Genomic DNA, 22,702 nt, shown 5'->3' on the forward strand with positions numbered 1-22,702 from the left:
TTCACGAAGATCTGCATCCCACCTCTCAGGCGCAGGACAAGGTGCAGAGTGGATTCTTTCTGGATGTTGTAGTCGGACAGGGTACGACCATCTTCCAGCTGCTTCCCAGCAAAGATCAGCCTCTGTTGGTCAGGTGGAATGCCTTCCTTGTCCTGGATCTTGGCCTTGACGTTCTCAATGGTGTCACTGGGCTCCACTTCCAGGGTGATGGTCTTGCCAGTCAGGGTCTTCACAAAGATCTGCATCCCACCTCTGAGGCGCAGCACTAAGTGCAGAGTGGACTCCTTCTGGATGTTGTAGTCAGACAGAGTGCGACCATCTTCCAGCTGCTTCCCAGCGAAGATCAGCCTCTGCTGATCTGGGGGAATGCCCTCCTTGTCCTGGATCTTGGCCTTGACATTCTCAATGGTGTCACTGGGCTCCACCTCAAGGGTGATAGTTTTGCCAGTCAGGGTCTTGACGAAGATCTGCATTTTTCCCTGGAAGAGACAAACCCGCTGTGCTTTAGTAACGCTCCCGCTCCCCGGGGCCGCGCTCCCCGGCGGTGACGTCACAGCAACGGCCCCGCCCTTTCCGGGATGTGGGCGTGGTCTCCGTCTCTTCCCTTTCCCGCCCGCGGCGCGCGCCCGCCACCATCTTGAGGGGCGGCTGCGCCTGCGCCGCCGCCATTTCGCTGGTGGCCGCTCGCCCTCGCCCCTCCCGTCCTTCCCTTCTCCGCCCCCGGCTCGTGGTGCTGCCGTTAAGGGGAGGGCAACGCCCTGGTCCTCACCCCGCCATCACAGCCCGCCAATGACCCCAGCCATCGCCCTTTCTCTCTCAGCGCGCACATACACTCTGTGTGTCCCGCCCAGACACCCAGCACGCATCTAAGCCCTGTCGCCGCCAGGCCAAGCGGCTCCCCCCGCCAAGCACTCACCGCGGGGCTGGCAGGCCAAGCCGACAGAACACCAGCACAGATTCACTCAGCTCCAACTGCGCCACACATCCCCCTCCCGCCCCTTATATGGTCTCGCGCGCCCCGCCCCCGGTGCCGGATCACTCCGCCGCGCACTATTTTCTCGGCCCCGCGCGCCGCCGCTCTCCTGCGTGGGCTGAGGCGGGATGCGGCAGCGCGGAGGGATCTGCGCCCTGCGCGTGGGTGCGCTGCGTCCAGCGCGCGCGGGGCGGCGGGAGGGGCGTGAGCAGCGCCGGGAAAACCCGGCATGGAGCCGCCTCCGGAGCGGGACTGCGACCGTGGCGCCTCAGCAAGCCCACCTCGGAGACATGCCCATGTTTAAAGATTTATCTCAGAGCCTCACGTTTTATTCAGGGCTTTAGACCTGGGGGCACAACCCCGCTGGGACGGGCAGGTCGTGCCAGACCCTCAGTGCCACCATGGCCGTGGGACAGGGAGGAGATGCTGCTGGGACACCCGCCGAGGCTGGACCACCTCAGGAAAGGGGGGCTACAGGAGGCTCCTGCCTGGGGTGGAGAGGTGACATGAGGGACCAAAAAGGCCTGATGGATAAAGAGTTCCAAGTCCTGCAGATGATCTGCCTGAGATACAATGAGTGTTTATATACACACACATAAAGTAGACTATGCATCTGAGCTATCGTGGAGTTCATAATTCAGGCCTAAGGCCTTGCCACTGGGGTAAATTCAATCCTAAACAAATCAGAATTATGCCTATTTCTTATTCTGCTCTTGCAGAGCACATTCTGGTAGATCTCTGCTGCACTCAGTTGGCTCCTGTGCCGTCCCACTCAAACTGCACAGCAACTCCAGGGCATGGCTGAGAACAAAACGGGGCTTTGTCTGCAAGATTCAGGAGACGCCATTCGGTCCAATCCGCCTACGAAATCCTTCGTTTGCCAGCGCCCAAGGAAAATGGAAGGGACACAGATAACACCCAGGACTGCTCACCAGCAGGAACAGAGCAGAGGCCCAGCAACAGCTTTGTGATTGGTTTGAGGGAAACTGCCTGTGTCTGGCTGACACATGGAGCTGTTACAGGGGGGGAACGCTCTGGGGAGCTCCTCGGCCTCTGCTGCCTCGTGTTTGTACCAACGCTCACCACGCTCACCGCAGCAGCAGTGATAATAATCTCAAACACTCGGGTCATTTAGACGGGGGACAAAAAAAAAATCCACAGAAGTCTTTTGGTTTCTTTTCAATGCTCAGTGGCTGACTCTGTGCATTGGGATTTGAATAAACATCAAAGATTGGAAAAGCCTTCCAGGTTTAGGTCTTTCCTCAGCTGAATATTAATGTTAAGCTTGTTCTTTTAGTTACAGAGGGAGCACTCAGGACTGGTCTGAAAATAGTCAAAAATGCACATGGAAAGGTAGTTCCTGACAAGATGGAGTTTTGTAACAGGAAGAAATAAGATGACACAGTGCTGTCCTTCACCTAATTAGGGTAATCAGCCAAGCACTGAGCACCCTGAGTTTATACGTGATGTCTGAATCAAACACTGGAGGACCACACATTTAAAGGTTGAGATTGGCAAGGCAGATGTTTGGCCCTCATCCAATAGTCCTTAAACACATCTGTGTGGTTTGCAGGAGGACAGTGTTTCCTGAGCTGGGAGAGGACTTCTGTGAACAAAGCCCTCCCGTGTTTATCCTACCCTGCCTGTCTGAGTATCCATCGTTTAGGATTTCAGTGCAGGCTTGATGAATAGTGGGATGTTGATCTTAACAGACCATGACCTGCTTTACTGACAAATACCAATTTCCTGTGCCAAAAAGTTACTTTGTGCCTGTCAGAACAAACTATTTCATATATTTATATGCAGGGCATATTCCAGAGGTACAGCTGCCCAGGGAGATCCAGGGAGTGATTTACAACAGGGATATTCACACTTAGCAGTGCTGTAGCCAAATACTGGCTCAAAATAACAACTGGAAGTCAGATGAGTAAATAAATAGCACAAGGAGCTTTTCAGCCACTGTGGCAGGAAATGTCACTTTGCATTTGTCACCAATCATCTCCCACTGCTGTTGGATTCACTGTTGGTAACTGAACAGTGAGATGAAACAGCTGCCACTGAACTGTGAATATAAAAGCTGTTTCAGGCTCTACGTGGGCTTTGGTCTCTCTGGGCCAAAACTCTCAGCTGTGCCATAACTCAGCCCTCCTGGCTCCAAAGGGTTTCCTGATAAGCCCAGCCAGCCTGAGGAGATCAAAGCAGGGAGGTTGTTTCCCCAAGAGCTCTTCCCAAGCTGCTCTGGGCAAAGCTGCCCACGCTGCTGAGGGGTTGAGCAGGACAGTGGAGGTGAGTGGGCACTGCAGAGCCAGCTCGGAGAAGGGGAGAAGCTCCTGCATTGTCACAGCCAGTGACTGCAGTCACCCGGGGTGTCCTGGTGTTTGTTCCTCCTCTTTGGCTCTGGGAATATGAAGCAGAGACTGTGAGCTCTCTGTGGCTGCAGGTCTGCACGTCCCCAGCTCTGCCAGGCTGTGGGATGAGGAGGTGTCAGGTGGGGCTGGCCAGTGTCCCCTGCGTTTTGGGGTTTGGAGCTTTGTCCCTCCTTTTGGGCTGCTCTGCATCTGTAGGGCCTTGGCGTGGCGACAGAACCCCAGCAGAACACAAGAGCCGTGTGTGTTTGCACAGGCCTGAGGAGAAACAAGTAACAAAAAAAAAAGCTATCTTGTGCCACCAAGGTGTGCTACAGGGCACCCGTTTGAGGAGCAGGGTCATGGCGCGGTTTGCTGCTTGTTTAACGAGAAATGGCGACTTTAACTGGATAAAAGACATGATGGGGGGGAAGGGGGGAAAAGCCAAAAGAGCAGTAACTCCATGGAGATGCCGGGGATTGAACCCGGGACCTCATACATGCAAAGCATGCGCTCTACCGCTGAGCTACATCCCCCTGCCCGCGGGGCCGCTCCTGCCCGCCGCCCAATTCGGTCCTGTCCGCGCTCCCCTGTCCCCGGTGCGGGGAAGAGCGATGCGGGCACCAGGTCCCCGCCGGGCCTGGGGAGGGCTGTGAGCGCTGCAGTGTACAGACCTCTCTGCGGTCTTCACGCAACCCTCAGAAACATGGAAACGCGCTGGTTCGCACACACAAAACTGATTTATTTTTTTTTTTCGTCCTTCGGAAATTGGAAAAATTCGTGCGGGAAGAAGAAAAATGAATTTTAAGGAAAAAAGTGCTCACAACCTCCCCGTCGGGGAATCGAACCCCGGTCTCCCGCGTGACAGGCGGGGATACTCACCACTATACTAACGAGGACGGCTTGATAGCGGCTTCCTGCGCGCCTGGTCATGCCCGAGGTGACGACCCGGGACCTGCTCCACTGCTGCCGTCTTCCGGGAAGTGGTTCCTGCCACACAATCTTCACCCACCTGAGCGCCTGCGGTGACACCGGGAGAGCCGCCCCTCGCCCGACTCAGGGAGCGCAGCCCCGGCCCCGCTCCGCCCGGCGGCAAAAGCATGGGCCGTCACCCGCACGGGGAACGAAAAAGCTTCTGCCGAAACCCGGGATCGAACCAGGGACCTTTAGATCTTCAGTCTAACGCTCTCCCAACTGAGCTATTTCGGCGGGCGAGGGCGCCCTCGCTGGCCGCGGATACGACCCCGCCCAGTTCCCCCCCCCCAGGTGCCGCTGCCCGGCCGTGCCCGTCCTTCCGCGCGGGTCCCACCCCCGCGGCACCAGCGTCCCTGGCGTGTCCGGAGGTCACACACCCCCGCGTACTGATGTCCACTCCACGGTACCCAGGCACCCCTCCGGGCACGCCCTGCCCTGGCACAAAATGCAGCAGTCCCGATTCCACCCCGCCCCTCTCGCGGGGGTAGACGGGGCCCCGCGGTTCCACAGCACGTCACGGGCAGATCCCTGCGCGGGGCCGCCCGCAAAAAAACGGCGTCCGGGGACAAAATATAGGAGGACCTCCCCGTCGGGGAATCGAACCCCGGTCTCCCGCGTGACAGGCGGGGATACTCACCACTATACTAACGAGGACGGACACATGACAATGTTTGTCCGCCTTGCATTATAACGGTGCAGTTCCCGCCCCGGGCGGAGCCGCCGCCGCTCCCGCGGCCCTGCGGCTCCCGGGGCCCCGCGCGGGGCTGCGCGGAGCGAGGGGGGCGGGATGGACGCAGGAGGAGCGCGGGGCGGGCGCAGTGTGGCCGCCGGGCCCGGCGTGCGGGTGGCGGTGTCTGTTTATCGTTTGTACAGTAAGGCTTGTTCATCCAGGGGATGTAGCTCAGTGGTAGAGCGCATGCTTTGCATGTATGAGGCCCCGGGTTCAATCCCCGGCATCTCCACTTTTTTTGCCCCCTTCTTCCCTGCCCTGTTAAGCCGGTGGGTTTTTTGCTTTCTCTTGCCCCGTTTTCTAAATTAGGAGCCACGATTTCCAAATAAGTTCCATAATGGCATTTTTTTTTCCCTCCCACAAGCACTGAGCAGTTTGCAGACTTCTGCTGCAGTTCTTGTTAGAGAAAGGCAAGACCCCCCAGCACCCTCCTGCCTGGGGTTATCACAAAACACTGCAGAGCTGCACCGTTTGACTTACACAGTGTAAGTGGCTGGATTCCTTCTTGCTCGAGAACAAAAGTTGCTGTTTCATCAGCTTCAGATATTTTTAATGCTTACTTGTGTCCCGGCCTCACCTCTGAAGTGCGTGGGAGCAGTGGGTGAGTGGGAGCAGTGGGAACAATGGACACGCATCCAACCTATTCTGCAGTTGGCCAGCACCAGTTTCCTGCAGGATGTGGGCAACAGGAGGGTCCTTGCTCACACCTTCTACCACAGTGTCATAAGCAATCAGATGAAAGGGAAGATAACTACGTTTTCCTCTGGCACCTCTACCAAAATTTCTTGTTGTGAAATGAGAAAGTGGTTGAAGTCTTCCTATAACTGGCTGCATTCCCTAAAGTGCTCCAGCCTGTGAAAAGCAGGTGGCTCTCGAGCACCAGGACAAAAGAGCCCTGGCCAACCATGTGGCAAAGGCCCAGGAAATCTGAGTGTCTGCAGCACTATGCCAGGAATGAGGAGAGATTTGAACAGAAATTTTTGGAAGCAAGATTAATGGATATCCTGGAGAAATGGCAAACTCCTCAAGATGCAGGAAAAGAACGATTAGGACTACACTGGTTTAGCTGGGCTGGAGTGGATTTCTCCATAGCAGCCCTCTTGCTGCAGTTCTGGATGGGTGACTGGCAGTGCTGACCCACACCAGTGCTTGTGTCTGGGTCAGGGTCAATCCACCACCAGGCCCAAGGGTTCTGTCTGTGTTTGGATCTGCTGACACATGTGAGGATGTGCCTACACAGCTCCGAAATTCTGCTCACTGCAGCATCCCACAAAGAAATCATTTCTCCCATTCAAACCAAGAACTTTACATATTTATTACAGTTCATATGACTAATATAGTCCAAAGAGAAACTTGTGATTAAAAAAAAAAATCCATAAAATACAATGGATAAAATTATCCAAACATTAATATTACAAAGTACCAGCCAAACAGCTGGTAGGACTCCTGGGAACATGGAGAACTTCCCAGAAAAAGAGAATAACACCTGACTCTCCTACAAAAAGGTATCGCTACAGTTGGTGAGTCCATCTGTGTCAGATTTCCAGGGAAACCCTTGGGAGCTCTCGCAACACCTTGGAGACAAGAAGTCCATCAAGAACAGTCATACTGGTGGCCACTTCTGGGCGAGGTCATCGTGCATGGCTTCAGGGATCCACTGACGGTAGGCTGAGAGCAAATCTGGAATGGAAGCAGAGCGGTCAGACGGCTCTGGGAGTCAGGGACTGGGGTGGTTTGGCTGGAAAAACAAGGTCCTGTGGGATCACCTCACTGGGAGCAAGAACCAGCCTTTCACCACTGGGATGGTGCTGGAGCTTGGACACTTGCATGCAGATGTAACAGCATCCAGTGGGGGAGAATTACTGTGAAAGTCATCACTGCATCACTTTGCTGCTGCTTCTATAAAGACCTCTTATAATCTGGTATAAATACTGAACAAAAGCCATTTTACCTGGAAAAAATTTTCCTCACAAGAACCAAACACAGGGCATTACTGTTTCTTGTCAGAAAACAGGAAATATTTGGAGCTTATCAAGTGACATTGTCCACTTTTTAAATTATAATTCAACAGTGCTCGAGGTACTCCACTGATATGACTGATAATTAAGCAAGCAGAACACTTACATTTAGGATTTTTCTTCCATGCAGCCACTAAAGCATTACGATTATCGCAATTTTCTGCAACCAGAGCCTGCAGGAGGGATTCTGTCCTGGGCTGAAGTCTGAATCAATAAAATGGTGCAATAAAACAATGTTCATTAGCACAGTTTAGGTCAGCTTTCTGAATTCACACTCCATATTTTTAAAAGGCTAAATATAGATGTATAAACACACAACCTCTGCATAGAGACGTGCCACTGGCTCAAGAAAGTTCATTTTAAGTAGATTTTTCTCCAACCACAACTTTTTGTGGTTAGAAGTAGCAGCAGGTTGCTCTTATGTCTGCTATGCAGCTGCAGAGCACAAGGTAAAGCAAAAAGGTCCCATGCTGAGCTCTGGATTGACTAAAACAGGGAAACACGTGGTCACTGTAGGACCCTCAGATAACACCAGTCACTTTTAACAAGTCTTCCAAAATCCTTCCATCCATCAACTCCATGAGAAGTCATAGAAGACTCAGAGAAAGTTTATTTTGGCAAGTGAGAGGAGGATGAGGGGAGAGAAAGGGAGTGACAGCTGACAGCCTTTTGGAGGGTCACAGGTCTCTAAATGTAATCAAACCCACAGTCTGTTGGAAACATGTTTTTGAAAAGAAAGGCAGAATAATTGGCCAAATTGCCAAGGAAAGCAGCAGTGCACATCTGGCCATTCCATAGAGGTGTGAGCAGTACCAGTGAGCAGCAGAGCAGAGCTCAGTGCCCAGCAGGCTGTGTGTCCTCCCACACTGCCCTCACAGTCACCCAACTCTCCTGAGACACAATTTTTCTTGGTAGGAAAACTAATTTTCCTCACCCTGCAGTTACAGCCAAGATCCCTATCTACAACACCCTTCCCAGTATTGATTTTTTTTAATTTAAAAAAGAAGTGGAAAGTGTTTGGTGGAGACAACAACCTGAAGTTTGTTTTTAACAACTTACTTGGACCATGTCTTCAGCATTATGAGGGGACTGGACAGCAGGTACTGGCTGTAAGAACCCAGCTTTTTAATGACCTGGAAGATTTTTAAGAACAAGGTAAATTAATTGTTCTGTGGAAACAACCATCCATCACCTGGCACTACTATAAATTTCCATCTATTATTCACTATTACCCCCTCTTTTCTATCCATGTCTCCACACCAGTCTTGTCCTGACTGGCTTGTCAGACAACTCTTGTGTCTCAGAATGGACAAAGACATGAGCTAAAACTTCTTTTCCTTTGCAAAAATGATACTTGAATTTGGGTGTTTCTTTCTTTCAAATACTGATTTTCATGCTTTTTTTTAATTTTAGAGGTATCTTCCCCAACACACCAACCACAGCAAACTCCTCCATCCACCAGCAAGATATAAGCAATGGCACACAAAAAAAAAAATTCTCCCCCCGAAGTGGGGCTAAAAACTTATTGATAACATCAAGGAAGTGATGCACCTGGAACACACTCACCTTTCCCTCAAGCAAGAACCTGGCAAAGTATTTGTAGCGATCAATACCTTCTGGATAATCAACTTCCACAGCAGGGAGCTGCCAGCTAACACGGTCTGGAAACAAAGATCACACCAGGTCTTCTAAATGCTTGAAGAGAAGGGCACATTTCCATGGAGGTGCTAAGAGAAGTGGGAAGGACATTGCCACCACCCAGCCTTCACAGGGGGAGCAGCGGGCTCCATAAAATGCCCATTCCAATGCTATGAACCCCATGGAGCTGTTCAAACCACTGTTAAGCTCTCTGAACAGCCCAAGCTGAGCTTGGCCTTTCTGGTGTGCTGACAGCCCTGTTAAACCAGCATTACAGTGACAACAGGGCAGCTCTTGGACAAAACTGCTGAGAGACACTTTAAGACACTTACAAAAGACACTCGGTCTGTGACACCGAACTCGGCCTCTTTGGGGGCAGTACGAGGGAGGAGGGTTTTCCAGAGGCTTCCCAAAGTGGCAGTATGGTGGCAACAAGGCAGGAATCCACTCAGGTTCAACTGCAGACACACCTTAGAAGGGAAAACACACACTGAATGCAGGTTTGCTGCCAAGGGCCACTACTCACCAGCAGCCCCACAAGTACACGATCTCATGTCATGATCTCATCTCCAAGGGTTTACTTTGTCTCATTTTTCAAGTTAACTTTATGTTGTAAAAAAGCTGTTCAGAGACCAGCAGAGACCAGCCCTGTCAGCTGGTGCACAGTAGCTATTTCAGAAGCTGAGCTTTGCTCCAGCCAATTCTACTATAAAAAGAAAAAAACCAGGCCATTTATCCCCTGATCCAGATCTAGAAAGCATAAGGATCCAAATCCTAGGAGTCACAACCACTCTGTAAGGAGAGCATTTAGTTACCACAGCAGGGAAACACTCTGCCAAGGAATTTCTGAGTTCCTCACCAGACCTTCAGCACAAGCTGGCCTACAACAGTCTCACCTTTCATGTACAGCTTTGTAGTCTCGACAATTTCTTGATACACCACAAACTCTGGGAGTTCTTTGAAGAGAACTGAGCTTGGGTGGATGAACACTGGGTCCTCCAGGAGAGCAGTCTGCAAGGAAGCGTAAAGGATTGAAGCAGAGTAAGATGAGTTACTGGCAATCTAATTTCTTGGTTGCATCTAATTTCAGTCTCAGATGTACATTTATATGGTTTCCCTAAGCGATGGAGGTTTTTAATAGCCCCATCATTTTCTGCTTCACCTTCTCTGGAGACATCAAGAACTTTGCAAGATGGACTAATGAACCTTTTCTTATCTCTTTTAAAACAATTACTATCTGAGGACTGGGAAATTGCAACACTGCAAACTTAAATACTAAGGAGAGAACTTGCAGAAAGTCAGCACAGGCAGTCCCAGTGCTGCACCCAGCCAGAAGTTTTGCACAGGAGTGTCTTTCTGCCATGCAGGGGAGGAGGAATTCAGCCCAATCCAGCTGTTTACCTTGTACGCATTTTTCCACTTGTCATCCAGAAGCTCTTCTGCCTGAATCCTTCGGGCAACATGATCCCCCAGCCCTGCCAGCACAATCTGCCTCAAGTACGTTGCTTGAGCTTCTGTTGGGGGCTTCATCTTTGGATCTACATAGAGCCCAGCATCTGTGCAGACAGAGTTCACTGCGGGGAGAAAGAGGTGAGATAAGAGTCAATAGGAAAAAAAAAATCAGCCCAGTTGATGTGTCACCCCCCCCAAAAGAGAATAAACACAGCAATTGCTCTCAAAACCCACTTACCTGCTGTTGTCAGCTGCCCTCTCAAGCGCCTGATTTCCAGCATGGCTTTGTATCGGAGCCCGTTCTCTTCACAGAACTTGCGGGTGCACCCAGCGAACTCACAGGCCCCCACTGCCCCTGGGGGTGAACAGACAGGTGAAGAAAATGGCTGAGCTCATCAGTTTTCCTAATTAAACCAACGGTGGGACAGGTCTGACACAGTTAACAAATGTATTTTGCTGTTCCACCCGGGAGCAGCTCGGGACACTGGCAGGCTGCCCAGAGGAACAGCCTAGAAACTGCACCACTCAACTTGGCCCTACAACAGCACGAGGATGCCTTTGGTTGTACAAAGCTGAGGGCTCAGGGTGATGGAGGAGAACAGAATGAAGTTAATGGTGAAGGGAAATCAGTACCTAACATCACCATGAGGTCCCCCAGCTTCTGCATCGGCCCCTGCCCAGCCCAGATCTTTTGCATCTGTAAAAACCTCGCTCTCTTCCCCTTCAGCTGGGCCGTCTCTTCCTCACTTACTGCTGGCCTGAAAGAAACACAGAACAGCATCAGTGAGTGTTGTGTGTAAGTGCAGAGGGGCCCCAACATGAGAGGCATCAGCTGTGAGGGTGATGCCTCCTGTAAGGAGGGTGTTGGGCTCACCCACTGACCTGTCAAACTCTTCGAACAGCTCCCGCACGGTCATGGCAGACACGATGGTGATGGTGTAGGGCAGGCAGTCGTGCTGCCTGCTCAATGCCAGCATCTTGGCATAGCGGGGGGCTACAGGAAAAGTGGCCATTATTCTGCCCAGGGGACTAATGGGGCAGCTCAGCTTTGCTGCCAGCTGCTGCTTCAGCCTGGGGAAGGAAGAGGAAACTCATGTAATGAAGTAACGTCTGATTAGAACAAGTCTGTGTTCCTGGTTTTGGCAGCCCAACGAAATTGATGTGTTTTCCTCAGGTTTTGTTATGTGCTGGTTGCAAAGGCTGCGGGAAAGGCTCCTTTTCCTCAGGCAGCTCCCACCTGCCCTGCATGGCACACTCCCAGCACAGTCTTTCCCTGCCCAAACATAACTGGGGCCAGTAAAACAAACAAAGGTGATTCAGAGACTGAAATGATGGCAGTTTCTGTACCAAAGCCCACCCTTGGATGCGAGGGCTGAGATGGAAAGGAAGTGGGAGGACAGCAGTGCCCACAGGCTTGACAGAGGAAGAAATTCGTGGGGGACCACAGACATTACCTTCCTGTCACAGGGGGTTCCTTCAAGGCACCCAGGGCTATCAGCAACTCCTCAGCTGCTGCAAGTGTTTCCGTGGGAGGTGGTGTTGGGAATGGGAAGTTGATTACCTACAGACATCATGAGAAAAAGCCCATCAGTACATCACTGACACAGCCCACTGAAAAAAGTCAGAATGCAGTAAGAAGCTTTGGAAGGGAGTGAAATTCTCCCCTCTGGTTACATGTGCCAAAGTAAAACATTTAGGATGTTTGCCAGGAGCGAGAGGAAAGGACACATAATGGGAGGAAATGCTTAGAACAAGAACATTAGGAACAGGAATACCAGAGTCACCCTTCGCTGCCACTGATTGCAGGCACCGCCTAGGGCAGGCTGCTCTAAGGTCTAAATTTATGTATTGTGCTTTCTGAAAGTGCTCCAGTATCTCCAAAACACAAACTCCTGTTTGGACAGGGGGTTTTTATACCTCTAAGAACAAAAGAAATCACTTACTACCTGAACAAACATGTCTGTTAAGGCCTGTTGGAATTCAGAGCAGCTTCTGCAATTTGCAAAACCAAAATCAAGTCTCGGGATCCTAATTTCTAACACAAGGCACAGACTCAAGCAATGATGACAGAAGACATTTCTCTTTGTTTCTGACTCCTAGGAGCAACCACTTTAATGAGTGCTGCAGTACAAAGCCACTTCCACCTCACCTTTTCTATATTTAATGCCTTCATTTGCAGAATCAAGTCTTCTACCGGCCGCTTTGTTATTTCTGGAGCAGAAAATTTCTCAAAGTCCATGAAGACTGCAGAAGAGTATAACCTAGTGGACCAGAAGTGCTGCTTAGAGTCTTAAAAGAAATCTTAACTCAGAAGATACGCATGAAAAACTGGCAAGGGATTTAAAAAAAGGCCGCTTGTGTGTATTATTTACATAACTATGTCATTATTTATGATGCATATGCCTTATTCACAAGTTAGCTCAGCTTGGAGTTAAATCCATCCAGCCATGGTTAAATCTAATCTGGCCATGGAAATAAAAGTTCTCAGCAAGAGAAAGGCCCTTGAGAAGCCAAACTGTCAAACTGACATCACCAGTTCACGCTTGGCTTTACCTCCCCTTTTGAACCAAGGGCAGGCAAACCCAAAACATTCCAAGCAGCACCAGATCCCTGCGAAAGGGGCAGCGGGGCGGGGGAAGCTGGCAAATTCCCACTGACCCTCCAAAGGGCTTTTTGTTTCTCCCCAGCAGGCAGCTGACCTGTAGCAGTGCCCCGGCTCTGTGCGGCCGGCCCGGCCCGCCCGCTGGTTTGCCGAGGCCTGGGATATCCACGTGACTCTGAACGACGACACCCCGGTGATTTTGTCGTAGAAACGTTTCTTGACCTTCCCACAGTCCACCACGTATTTGATGCCCGGGATGGTAAGCGATGTTTCAGCCACGTTGGTGGCCACAACACACAGTCTGGTGCCAGGAGGAGGAGCCCTGAATACCTACAAGAGACAGATGGGCCTGTGAGGTGCAGCGCCAGCAGCGGAAAAGGGACGGGCAGACGGCTTGGATGGGCTGCAAAGGGATGATGGTGCATATGGCACTGCAGGGGAAATCCAGGAGTCAGAGCCGAGACTTAACTCTTTGTCTCCAGCTCTGGAGCTCCCTGTCCAGCTCTGTGAATCCTCAGAAACACTCACAGAGGCTCCAGGTGGGGCACACACCATGTTGTGTTCAGACATGCTGTTGTCACTGCCGAAGCCAAGAAGGAACACAAGGATCCGTACAAACTGCCACCTGGCAGCAGGATCCCAACGTGCCTGGGGCCAGAGCTGATTCTGACATGCTACAGGACTGTCACTTATCATCACTCTCAACCTACTGAACTAGCACATTAGGGAGACCCCAGCCCAAGCAAGGCCTGCCCCAATCCCATCCCAACCTACCCAATGGGCCATTCAAGTCTGCTCGTTGACAGATAGTCCAAGATGGGAATTTTAACTCACTTGTGGCTTTAGACAACGATCACACATATCTACAAGGATCATTTACTCACTGTGGCAATAAATCCTTTACCTTTGCCTGTTTCTCTGGTGCCAGCAAGGAATAGAGTGGGAGCACATACAGGGGGAGGGATGAATCAGATTTCTCATCTGTGAAGAAACAAACCCACATTTCAGTACACGGTACGTCAACTTCCAGGCTTAGTCCCAACATCATCTCCACAAACACCACTTCATCAAAACCAGTAAAGTAATAGGTATAAAGCTGAAACTGGAAAACCTTAACAGCTTTTTCACAGGTCTGCTGTGGTGTCACATCAGTTCAGCAAAGGACAACCAACTAATGTCACCAATTTCACAGGTAACAGGAGATAAGGGGTTTTTCTTTCATATGGGCCAAACCTTCTTCTGAGTCTCCATCTCCTAAGTCCAGGTCAATATCAGACCCTGCAGCATCATCATCAGTGTCAGCATCTCTGTCTTCATCTCCTTCATCCACTGGTACCACAGAGTAATTGTTCAGATCAATTTTGGGGAGTGTCTGAGAAAGACAGGAAAGACAACACAGAGCGTGAGGGGGGGACACAAACAGCACTTTGCATTGCTCTGAAAGCAAAGCTGAGCACTTACTCCAAACCTATGCTGACCTGAAGGTGACAGAGGGATTGAAAGATTTCATTGCTATTTTAAGATTCAGCATTTGGTAATTGTGACAGTCGGGGAGGGGGGAAAACCCAAGCATTTTAAACAGTATTTTGTGCCAAGCCAAGCTTCTTCACTTAGAAGACGGTGGGAAAGGGTAAAATGTCTTTACTTCAGGCCCATTCAGCTACCAGGATACAATGTCAGTGGACAGTATATCTACAGCATCAAGATCTCCCACTAACAAAGTGCATTCAGGATGGGGACAAAGCCAAACACTATCCTTGGTAAGAGATGCATCAGTCCCAATTTTGGGTAACAAACAGTGAGATGAGGAGCAGCCCTGGAGCCAGCAAGTCTGGAACTCCCTCCATTAAAGTTTTAGTGGTCAGTACTCAACCTGAATCCATCTCCTGCCCATAATATCCACAGTGTTAGTTCTCTGCTGCTCCTGATGCAGCATCAGCAGTGTGGGCAGTACTCTTGGAACCCCTGAGGGGACACGTAGGCTACTGTTTGCAGGGAGGGACCTGCTCCTTCCTGTCTCTTGGAGGAATTCTATCCATCACACATTACCATAACTTTCCTCCGTTTCCTCGATTTCTTAAATTTTCTCATTTCTTCCACTGAGTCTTCTTTGTCATCTTCTCCCCCTACAAAAAGAGACAGTGGAACACCTGTTAGCTGAGCATGCCTCCCTCTTGGAAAAGGTACTGGGAGGAGTCTGGTCCCACTCCCACCTTTTTGGGATTGCACAGTGTCACAGTGTGAAGGAAGCAAATAGTCACACTGAAGGCAGAGGGGACAGGGATGACACACAAGTTTAAGGTTATAATTCCATTTAGGAACTATACAGAGGATCAGCAGCAGCACACACAGCAACTGTATGTCTGGAGGTTTAGGAGGCAACTAGCTCAGCTGTATAAGAATTTTTTTGGAAATTCCAGTATCTGAAAATAACAGTCATCAACAAGCAGCAGCATTTCCACTTTAATTCCCAACAGAGTTAGTGAAGAAATGTAATGGATCCCGGGGAACTGGAAGAAATCAATACACAGAAACCTTTTCCCAGACTCAAGCCAGCATAAATTTAACAATCAGTCATGAAAATCATCCACAATAAACCGTTTCCCCAATAATTGTTTTTTGTGTTTTTAAAATAAAAGCTCATATTTTTATGTGCAAAGCAAACTCACTTGTCAGTGGGATAAATTCAAATTTTAACAGTTTCTATAGCATTACCTGCAGTGTTGTTTTTTTGGTATGGGAAGGCTTTCCTTAGCCTTCTACAGAGAGAGTGAACTTCTGCCTGGCCTGTTAAAAACACCAAAATCCCACCTGCAAGAGAAGAAAACACTAAACCTCAGCACAGCATTTCACCTTGGAAAGCTTCAGATCTTGTTTTTGATAAAAGACAGGTCAAATATACTGTGAAATAACAAGAAGGGACAGGGTGTTAGACCACATCTGTCACCTACCACTCCCTCAAGAAGTTAATATAACTATGATTTAGTTGAAGGGTTGCTTTCACAAGAAAAAGTAAATAAAACCAAACAATACTTCATTGAAGTCCCATGTTCAGCTTACAAAAAACCTCACCCTAAAACAAAACAAAACACTCCAAATACCTCCTCCTTCCACCCAAAAAAATCAACTCAAAAAATTATAGACATGTTAAGTACAAAGAATTTGAGAGGTTCTCAGCAGTGGCCTTACCTGAGGGCAACATTCGATGGATTTTACAGACCTTTCTGAAGCACTCTCCACTGTAATCATCCAGGGGGGTTTTCTTGTTAAAATGAACAGTTACAGGGAATTGCCTTGAGTCTACCTGGAGAGGAAACACAAAGAAAGAGTTTTTTTGCTGTCATAGCTCCAGTACAATCACTGCAGTGTTCATGGGACAACTAGGAAAACTCACGCTCTATTTCTGTTCAGCTCCTGGGTTTGGTAGCTACAGAACACCAGACCCATGGAAATTATCCGTGTTGTCTGCCCTGAACACCATAAAGCCAAACAAGAAACCAAAGCTTTTCTCCCTTTTAGATCATCAGCTCAGATTGGGGCTTTCTAGTTCCCCTGAACTTACAGGTTTTCAAGATAATAAGATTCTGCCAGGGCGGTTTTCTGATAAAAGTGGAAAGAAAAACACCCAGTCCCAAAAGAAACAATAGCCTAAACAAAATAACTGTTTTTAAATTGGTATCTGAAAGATTTCAGCACCAACTGGAAAGATAAAGAGTGTCCCTATTTTGTAACTGGTTTTATAAAGGCTGTACTTGAGCCAGTACATCTGAGGCAGATCCCAGGGAGGAAAACAATACCTGAATGACGGGAGGTTTAACAGAAAACAGCCTGTTGTTGTCAGTGAAATCCTCCACACGAAGGGTGGCCGACATGATGATCAGCTTCAGGGGCAGCCCTTTCTGCAGGGACACAAATCTGTCACTTTGTGCACCAGATATCTCCTCCCAAGCTCTGCTGTTGGCAGCTTATGCCAGTTCAACAATAAGCATCTTGCTCTCTACCAGGCTGCTGGTATTCAATTATCTAAGTCTGAAACTGGATGTTGCCTGAAAAGTCATCTGTTGGTACTGATATGTACTATTTTCCCCCTTTTTGTAGGCTCTGTGCTTCTTTGACCGTACAGAAAGACAAGCACATTATGTGCTATTTCATCGTTTCTGTCAGATTTCCATGAACTTCCACACCACAGAGAGTCCCTCCTCACACAGATCCTCCTCATGGCCAACATCCCCCTCCCCACACCTGTGTCTAACACAGGAACCCTGCTCCTCTCACCTTCTGACGGAGGGGCACGATGCGAGACAAGAGGCCTATCAAGATATCCGTGTACATACTCCTCTCGTGGGCTTCGTCAATGATAATGACTTTGTACTTGGAAAGGAGAAAGTCCTGGGAAGAGAAATCGATTTCACCACAGGAAGCCTCAACCAAGGACGTCTTTCAGTCAGAACACCCCACAGCTGCACAAACACTGATTCCCCATCCTCACGGCTGCATCTCTCACACACCTGAGCACAGTTTCATATGTTCACCACACATGAAACAGCCTAGTTCTCAAGAGTCTCTTCTTCACTCTCACTTTACACAGCAAGGTAACCTAATGTTTAGGGACTTGGGCAGGAATATCAAGGGTTGAGATGAAATACACCTCCGGTGCTTTGAAAGTTTGGTGGCACATCCGTGCAAAGCAACTGGCCTCTCTTCCAGCTACACAAAACAATTCCCTTTTTATAACACTGAGGACAGCAACTTACCTTCTGAATCTCTTTCAGCAGCACACCATCTGTCATGAACTTGATCTGTGTTTCATCTGTAACATTCCCCTCGTATCGGATTTGATACGAAACCACTCTGCGAGGAAACACCAGGGCACCCACAGGAAAAAGCACAGGGAGAAACAGAAAGTCCGTGACATACACAGAACACCCCAGTGTCACCTTCCAGTGAGGTCTCAGCTGTTTTTCTGCTCACCTGTGTGACAGGTTCATTTCCTTGGCGACTCGCTGGGACATGGACACTGCAGCCACGCGCCGAGGCTCCGTGATCCCGATGGTCCCGTCGGAACTAACGGGGAGAAGGAAAGAAAAGGACGGGTTGTTTTTATTAAACTAGGAAAGAACCTACAAAGATGACAACGGGATTTCTGCACAGCAGCTCTAGATTAAGTAGCATCACTCACACGGTATCATTTAGATACAGTCAGAAGGAAAAGACAGAAAGGAAGTTTTGTGTTTCCCAAATACATTACATGTATATTGATCTGAAGATGCATTAGCACAGGAATTTTTCCCCTGCAATTCCAGCTCACTGAACTCCAGTCCCCTTGGGCATCCCTCTGGCATTGGGGTCCATTTCAGAAGAACTCAGGCTGGGGCAGCAGCACAGAAGCTGATGCAGCTCACAGGAAGCACCTTATGAGGTGCCTGAGCTCATAAATGTTACCAAGTGCCAGATGAACCGCAGCTATTTTCAAAGCTATTCTTAAGAAATACACACATTTCCTTGCAGAGGTAAAACCAAACCTCTGAAAGCAGAGGATAAATCCCTTTGCAGGAAACAGGCCAGGGGCTTTTAAGAGAATTTTTACCTTAGAGGTTTCAAAAGATTACTTGTGCAGAGAGACTTCTGCAGGTCAGTCTTATTCCCCTCAGATTTCCTAAAAGCACACTCAATACGGCCATTACCACTGCACAGGGAAGACCAGATTCAGTTCAGCCATACCGAAGTGACTGAGCTCTGCTTGAGTTTTCCTAATTCCATTTGCTGGATATAAAAGCAGATTCCTACCTGGCATAACCAGCTTCATAGAGAAACTGAGGCACTTGTGTGGTTTTACCGCTTCCCGTCTCTCCGCATATGATCACAATGGGATTCTCATTAATGGCTTCCATGATGACTTGCTCTTCAGCAAGGATTGGAAGTTTTAGTCTTGCTTCCTAAACAATTTAAAACACATATTTTAGTTGCATTGCGTCTCACTGCTTTTTTGTTTTCCTCGGGATTGAAAACTGTTACCTTCCTCAGACCATAAGCCCACAAAAAAGAATTCTGCAAGCCCTGTGGCTCAAAAAGCTCTAAATCAGCCAATGTAACACCAGCATGTCTGAGAACCAGAGTCATCAAAACAGCTTCCCAGAAAGCAGCTGGCAAGCCTTGCACTTTTAATTTGTGAAACTTCAGAGTCACTTGAGTTTCTTAATACGGCACTTCAAGGGAAAACTAATTTCACAACTGTCCCAACTGTTCAGACACATGCAGAGCTTTTCCCATTTCTACAGGACGCCCTGCCTACAAAAAATGGGATAAAACCATCCAGCAAAAGATACAGCACAATGGAGAGCTAAAAGAGACTTCACAAGATTTTCCAGTGAAGGACAATAAAGGACTGTTAATAGATTTTATATATAATACCAGAGACAAACTCCTATATCCTAAAACAAACTGAGTCTTCCTACTGCTAGACCAGGCAGGTTTAAAGCTCAGATCTGTACCTGAACAACTGGCCTGAACAAGGGCACTCTGCTACTGGGCCAGACTAGCAAGAGATGCAAGACAATGCTACAGTGTCTGTAGGGGCCCAATCCAATGGAAAACACCAACATTCCCAACACCTTTGACAAGCACTGTACTGTTCACAGAGCCTCACCTGAATCTCAGGAGACCTGTCCACTGGGATGAACACTGCAGGCTTGCAGGATGGTTTGTTGGAGGCTCTCTGGGAAGCTGGAGCACTGGGACCAGCTGGAGGCTGTTCAACTACTGCCTTCCTCGCTCCTTCCTCTGGCTTTTCAGCAGCACTCACAGCACTGGCTGAGCACTTCTCAGTTTCTTGTTTCTGCTCTTCCTCCTCCTCCTCAGAGCTACTGGGCTCTTCCTCAGGCTCCGATTCTGAACCTGAGCTGTGCCTTCTCTTGTTGGCACCACTGATGCTCCTGATCTTTTCAGGTACATCAGTCCTTGGCTCCTGTATCACCCTAGAACAAAACGTGAACATGTGAACTAGGTTTTGGTCAATATTCTCCAGCATCTCAAGCCAGACATGATTTCCACACGAACCAGGATCTCCATTCCTGGAGGTTTCCACAACTCTGCCAGGTAAAGCCTCAGCTGACCTGATTGCTGTATTTGTATCTAAGCAGGTTCTATCCTGGTATTTATTCATTTCTTCAGATGGCACCTTTGAAGTCTAATTATTTCAACTTCTGCCAAAATACAGCTCTTGGTAAATCTAGCAACTATGGACCACATCAGCAGATGTTTTCCAATACAAGAAAAAATGCTTAAGTAAATGTTTAAATTAAGTTAAATGTTTATCCACCAATTTTGTAGTTTAGCACAATTTGTAGGAGTCTGCAGATGTAACTCTCACCCACCTTGTCCCCTATGAAACACCAAGTTCTTTTAACTAATATCCTTTCAAACAAGAAAATATTATCCAGAAAAAATATTATCAGATAAAACCAGAAAATTATTTCACTCCATCCATTCCATGTTTGCAGCAAGAAGAAAAAAAATAAATCAAGGAAAAGAAGCTCAAAATGTTGCCGTTCAACCACACCAATCAACCACAATGGTCCTTCCCAAAAAAAACCCCTTACCTTTTAGCCTGATACATGCGCTCCCCAATACCCAGTTTGGAAGTCGTGTACAGGAGTTTCATTTCTGCCTCAGAAGCCTGGACCTCGTTCAGCTTGCTCAGCCACTCAGCTCGCTTTTTGAGGAAAAACAAAAAATCAGTGCTTACTGTCACCAGGAAATAATTCCATTTCGAGATTTGCACTTGAGCACTACAGGGCGTGCTCTGTGCTCTGGCAAATCCTGCTGGGAAGTTGTAAAGACCTTCCTGCTGCTGCATGGTCAGACCTCCCCGATGAAGATTTCAGCTCTACACCAGAGCAAAAATAGAAATGGGGACTTGACATCACTGCAGCGAGCAGCTCAGCTGCACCCTTCGAACACAGGGAAGAAAATGGATTTGAACTAACGTGCTGGAATGAGGGCTGGAGCAATGGGAGCCTCCCTTCAACTCTCTCATGTGGGACATGGCAGTAGCAGGGGGTCAGGCAGCCACAGTTTTAAAGTACCTCCAAAACCAGAGTTCCTTTGTCAAAGCATTATTCAGACACTAAAAAGAACAGGAATTTTGCCTGGAAAGGTTTTGTAAAGAAAGAATGCTCTATTTCCATACAGAAAAAATACAAAAGCTAGAAATAAGTACTTCAGGAGCACCAGCAGAAGCAGAATTAGGGGTGCATCAAACTTTGCATTCTGCAGCAGGACAAAGCTGCTCATACAACCCACTTCATGGAATGCTTTTAGAATGTAATCATGTCATTGACTCTGCCAGCCACTTGTCTATTTCCCAACACTTGTCTACTCGGTCAGGAACGGGAACCTGAGCCAGAAATGGTGTGTTCCTGCAGCATCTGGCTCACTGGGAGGGAGGGCAATGCTCTTCACCACTGGAGCTGCACTCAGGAGCCCATGGGTGGTGCATCTTCAACACAATGCCCAGCAAAGGGGTGGCTGGTGCTGTTGTAACATAAACTTCAGCATCTGCATGTCTGTGAGTTCTGCTCATCATCGTCCCATTTTCCACACACCGATATTAAATTATCATTTTAAGAGAAGTGACGAGCCTGGAGTTGCCAGCAAAGCAACAACATACCTCTTTTTTCTTCTCCTTCTGCTCCAAGACTTTCTGCAGGTTTTTCTTCTGTTTCTTGCTCAGGGGTTTCTTCTGCTTTTGCACAACACAGGCAGCTTTTTTCTTCTTTGCTTTTTTTGCTGGCAGGACCAGGGCATTGCTTTCATCAATTCCCTTCAGTGTTGCTCCATCTGAAATGAAGTCTTTGATTATTCACCGGTGCCAAGTGGACTATTTTCAGCACACTGCTTAACAGCCTTATCACACACCAGGACAGACTTAGCTGTTTCAAACAAACACAACCCTCGTGTCCAGCCAAAAAAAATCCTGCAACATCAGCAGGGGCAAAAGACCACAAAAATGTGGATTCAATAACCCTGAGCTTACTATAGCCCTGAGGGAAATTTTCCATGACTTATGTAACAACACTCTGCAATTTTTGTCTTTTTACTCAAATCCCCAGGATCAGGGGGCAGGGGGGCAGCACAAGGCACAGTGTGCCTTGGGGTGACACTGCAGTCTCCTGCCTTGCCCAGGCACCAGTGAATTTTAATGCTAAAAATCTGCATTACTAAATTCTGAAAAATAAAAATAGTATAATAAACGTGGGGGTTTTTTTAAAGGTAACATATGAGAACGCAAATGTTAAGCATAAAAACACTTTAACTAATTGCTTTAATAAATAATGGAACCACTGGCTGTCCTGAGTTGGAAGGGATCCCGCGAGGATCATCGAGTCCAACTCCTGAATTCCCTGAACGCAGTAATGCTCCAACAGAGCTGTTAATGCAAAGCCTGCAAGTCACAGAATCACTGAGGCTGGAAAAGACCTCTGGGATCATCGAGTCCGACCTGTGGCCGAACACCACCCTGTCAGCTGGACCATGGCACCAAGTGCCACATCCAGTCTTTCCTAAACCACCTCCGGGGATGGCGACTCCAACATCTCCCTGGGCAGCGCGTTCCAGGGAGATCCTTTAAAATAGCATTAATGCTTCCAATAAAAGCATAATAAAAATATAGCAAAGACATGACAATAACTCCAATCTTAGCAACTCTGCGGCCCCTTCAGCCCGAGTTCTCAGCAACGAATACAACGCCCGGGAGGAGCCGGGCCGGGTCCCGCCGCACCTCCCAGCTCCAGCGGCAGCTCCAGCGGCTCGGCGGGCGGCGGCGGCGCGGCGCCCTGCGGCAGCCGGGCCTTCCAGTTGTGCCGGCGGCGGGCACGGCCCATGGCGGCGGATACACGACGCACGACTGGTCACGACACACGACAGGACCCAGCGCCGACCCACGTGCGGCTCCCGCGGCCGCCACTTCCG

General features: G+C 48.8%; 2 protein-coding genes and 5 non-coding genes across 7 annotated transcripts in view; 1 reads left to right on the plus strand and 6 right to left on the minus strand.

Annotated features, from left to right (window-relative positions):
• LOC113970526 (polyubiquitin) overlaps positions 1-1,219 on the minus strand; it is a 1,366-nt gene extending 147 nt beyond the window's left edge. Inside the window, exons 1-2 of the mRNA XM_027689570.1 lie at positions 1,052-1,219; positions 66-479 (exon numbers count right to left, since the gene is read on the minus strand). Coding sequence (XP_027545371.1) covers positions 66-479; positions 1,052-1,204 — 567 coding nt within the window. The 5' untranslated portion in view covers positions 1,205-1,219. The remainder of the gene's footprint in view (positions 1-65; positions 480-1,051) is intronic.
• Positions 1,220-3,782: 2,563 nt separating this feature from the next.
• On the minus strand, positions 3,783-3,854 carry TRNAA-UGC. Its single transcript has one exon. It is a non-coding gene; the product is annotated as a tRNA-Ala (tRNA).
• A 291-nt stretch (positions 3,855-4,145) lies between these two features.
• On the minus strand, positions 4,146-4,217 carry TRNAD-GUC. Its single transcript has one exon. It is a non-coding gene; the product is annotated as a tRNA-Asp (tRNA).
• A 237-nt stretch (positions 4,218-4,454) lies between these two features.
• TRNAF-GAA lies at positions 4,455-4,527 on the minus strand. The gene has a single exon. It is a non-coding gene; the product is annotated as a tRNA-Phe (tRNA).
• A 348-nt stretch (positions 4,528-4,875) lies between these two features.
• TRNAD-GUC lies at positions 4,876-4,947 on the minus strand. Its single transcript has one exon. It is a non-coding gene; the product is annotated as a tRNA-Asp (tRNA).
• Positions 4,948-5,183: 236 nt separating this feature from the next.
• On the plus strand, positions 5,184-5,255 carry TRNAA-UGC. Its single transcript has one exon. It is a non-coding gene; the product is annotated as a tRNA-Ala (tRNA).
• A 1,054-nt stretch (positions 5,256-6,309) lies between these two features.
• Positions 6,310-22,635, minus strand: DHX37 (DEAH-box helicase 37). Its single transcript, XM_027689610.1, has 27 exons — positions 22,512-22,635; positions 21,402-21,571; positions 20,332-20,444; positions 19,380-19,707; positions 18,521-18,669; positions 17,705-17,797; positions 17,488-17,584; positions 17,009-17,122; positions 16,531-16,632; positions 15,923-16,037; positions 15,449-15,544; positions 14,783-14,859; positions 13,967-14,105; positions 13,638-13,714; positions 12,831-13,063; positions 12,281-12,392; positions 11,586-11,692; positions 11,014-11,202; positions 10,765-10,889; positions 10,370-10,486; positions 10,081-10,253; positions 9,576-9,690; positions 9,012-9,149; positions 8,608-8,702; positions 8,101-8,174; positions 7,148-7,245; positions 6,310-6,703 (listed from the first exon to the last, which is right to left on the minus strand). Exons 1-27 carry the CDS (start codon positions 22,612-22,614, stop codon positions 6,627-6,629), a joined length of 3,426 nt encoding a protein of 1,141 aa, XP_027545411.1. The 5' UTR covers positions 22,615-22,635; the 3' UTR covers positions 6,310-6,626.
• Between the last annotated feature and the right edge of the window lie 67 nt (positions 22,636-22,702).

The sequence above is a fragment of the Neopelma chrysocephalum genome, unplaced genomic scaffold (assembly GCF_003984885.1).
Source record: "Neopelma chrysocephalum unplaced genomic scaffold, ASM398488v2 Primary Assembly neopelma1_77, whole genome shotgun sequence".
In the NCBI taxonomy this organism is placed as follows: domain Eukaryota; kingdom Metazoa; phylum Chordata; class Aves; order Passeriformes; family Pipridae; genus Neopelma; species Neopelma chrysocephalum.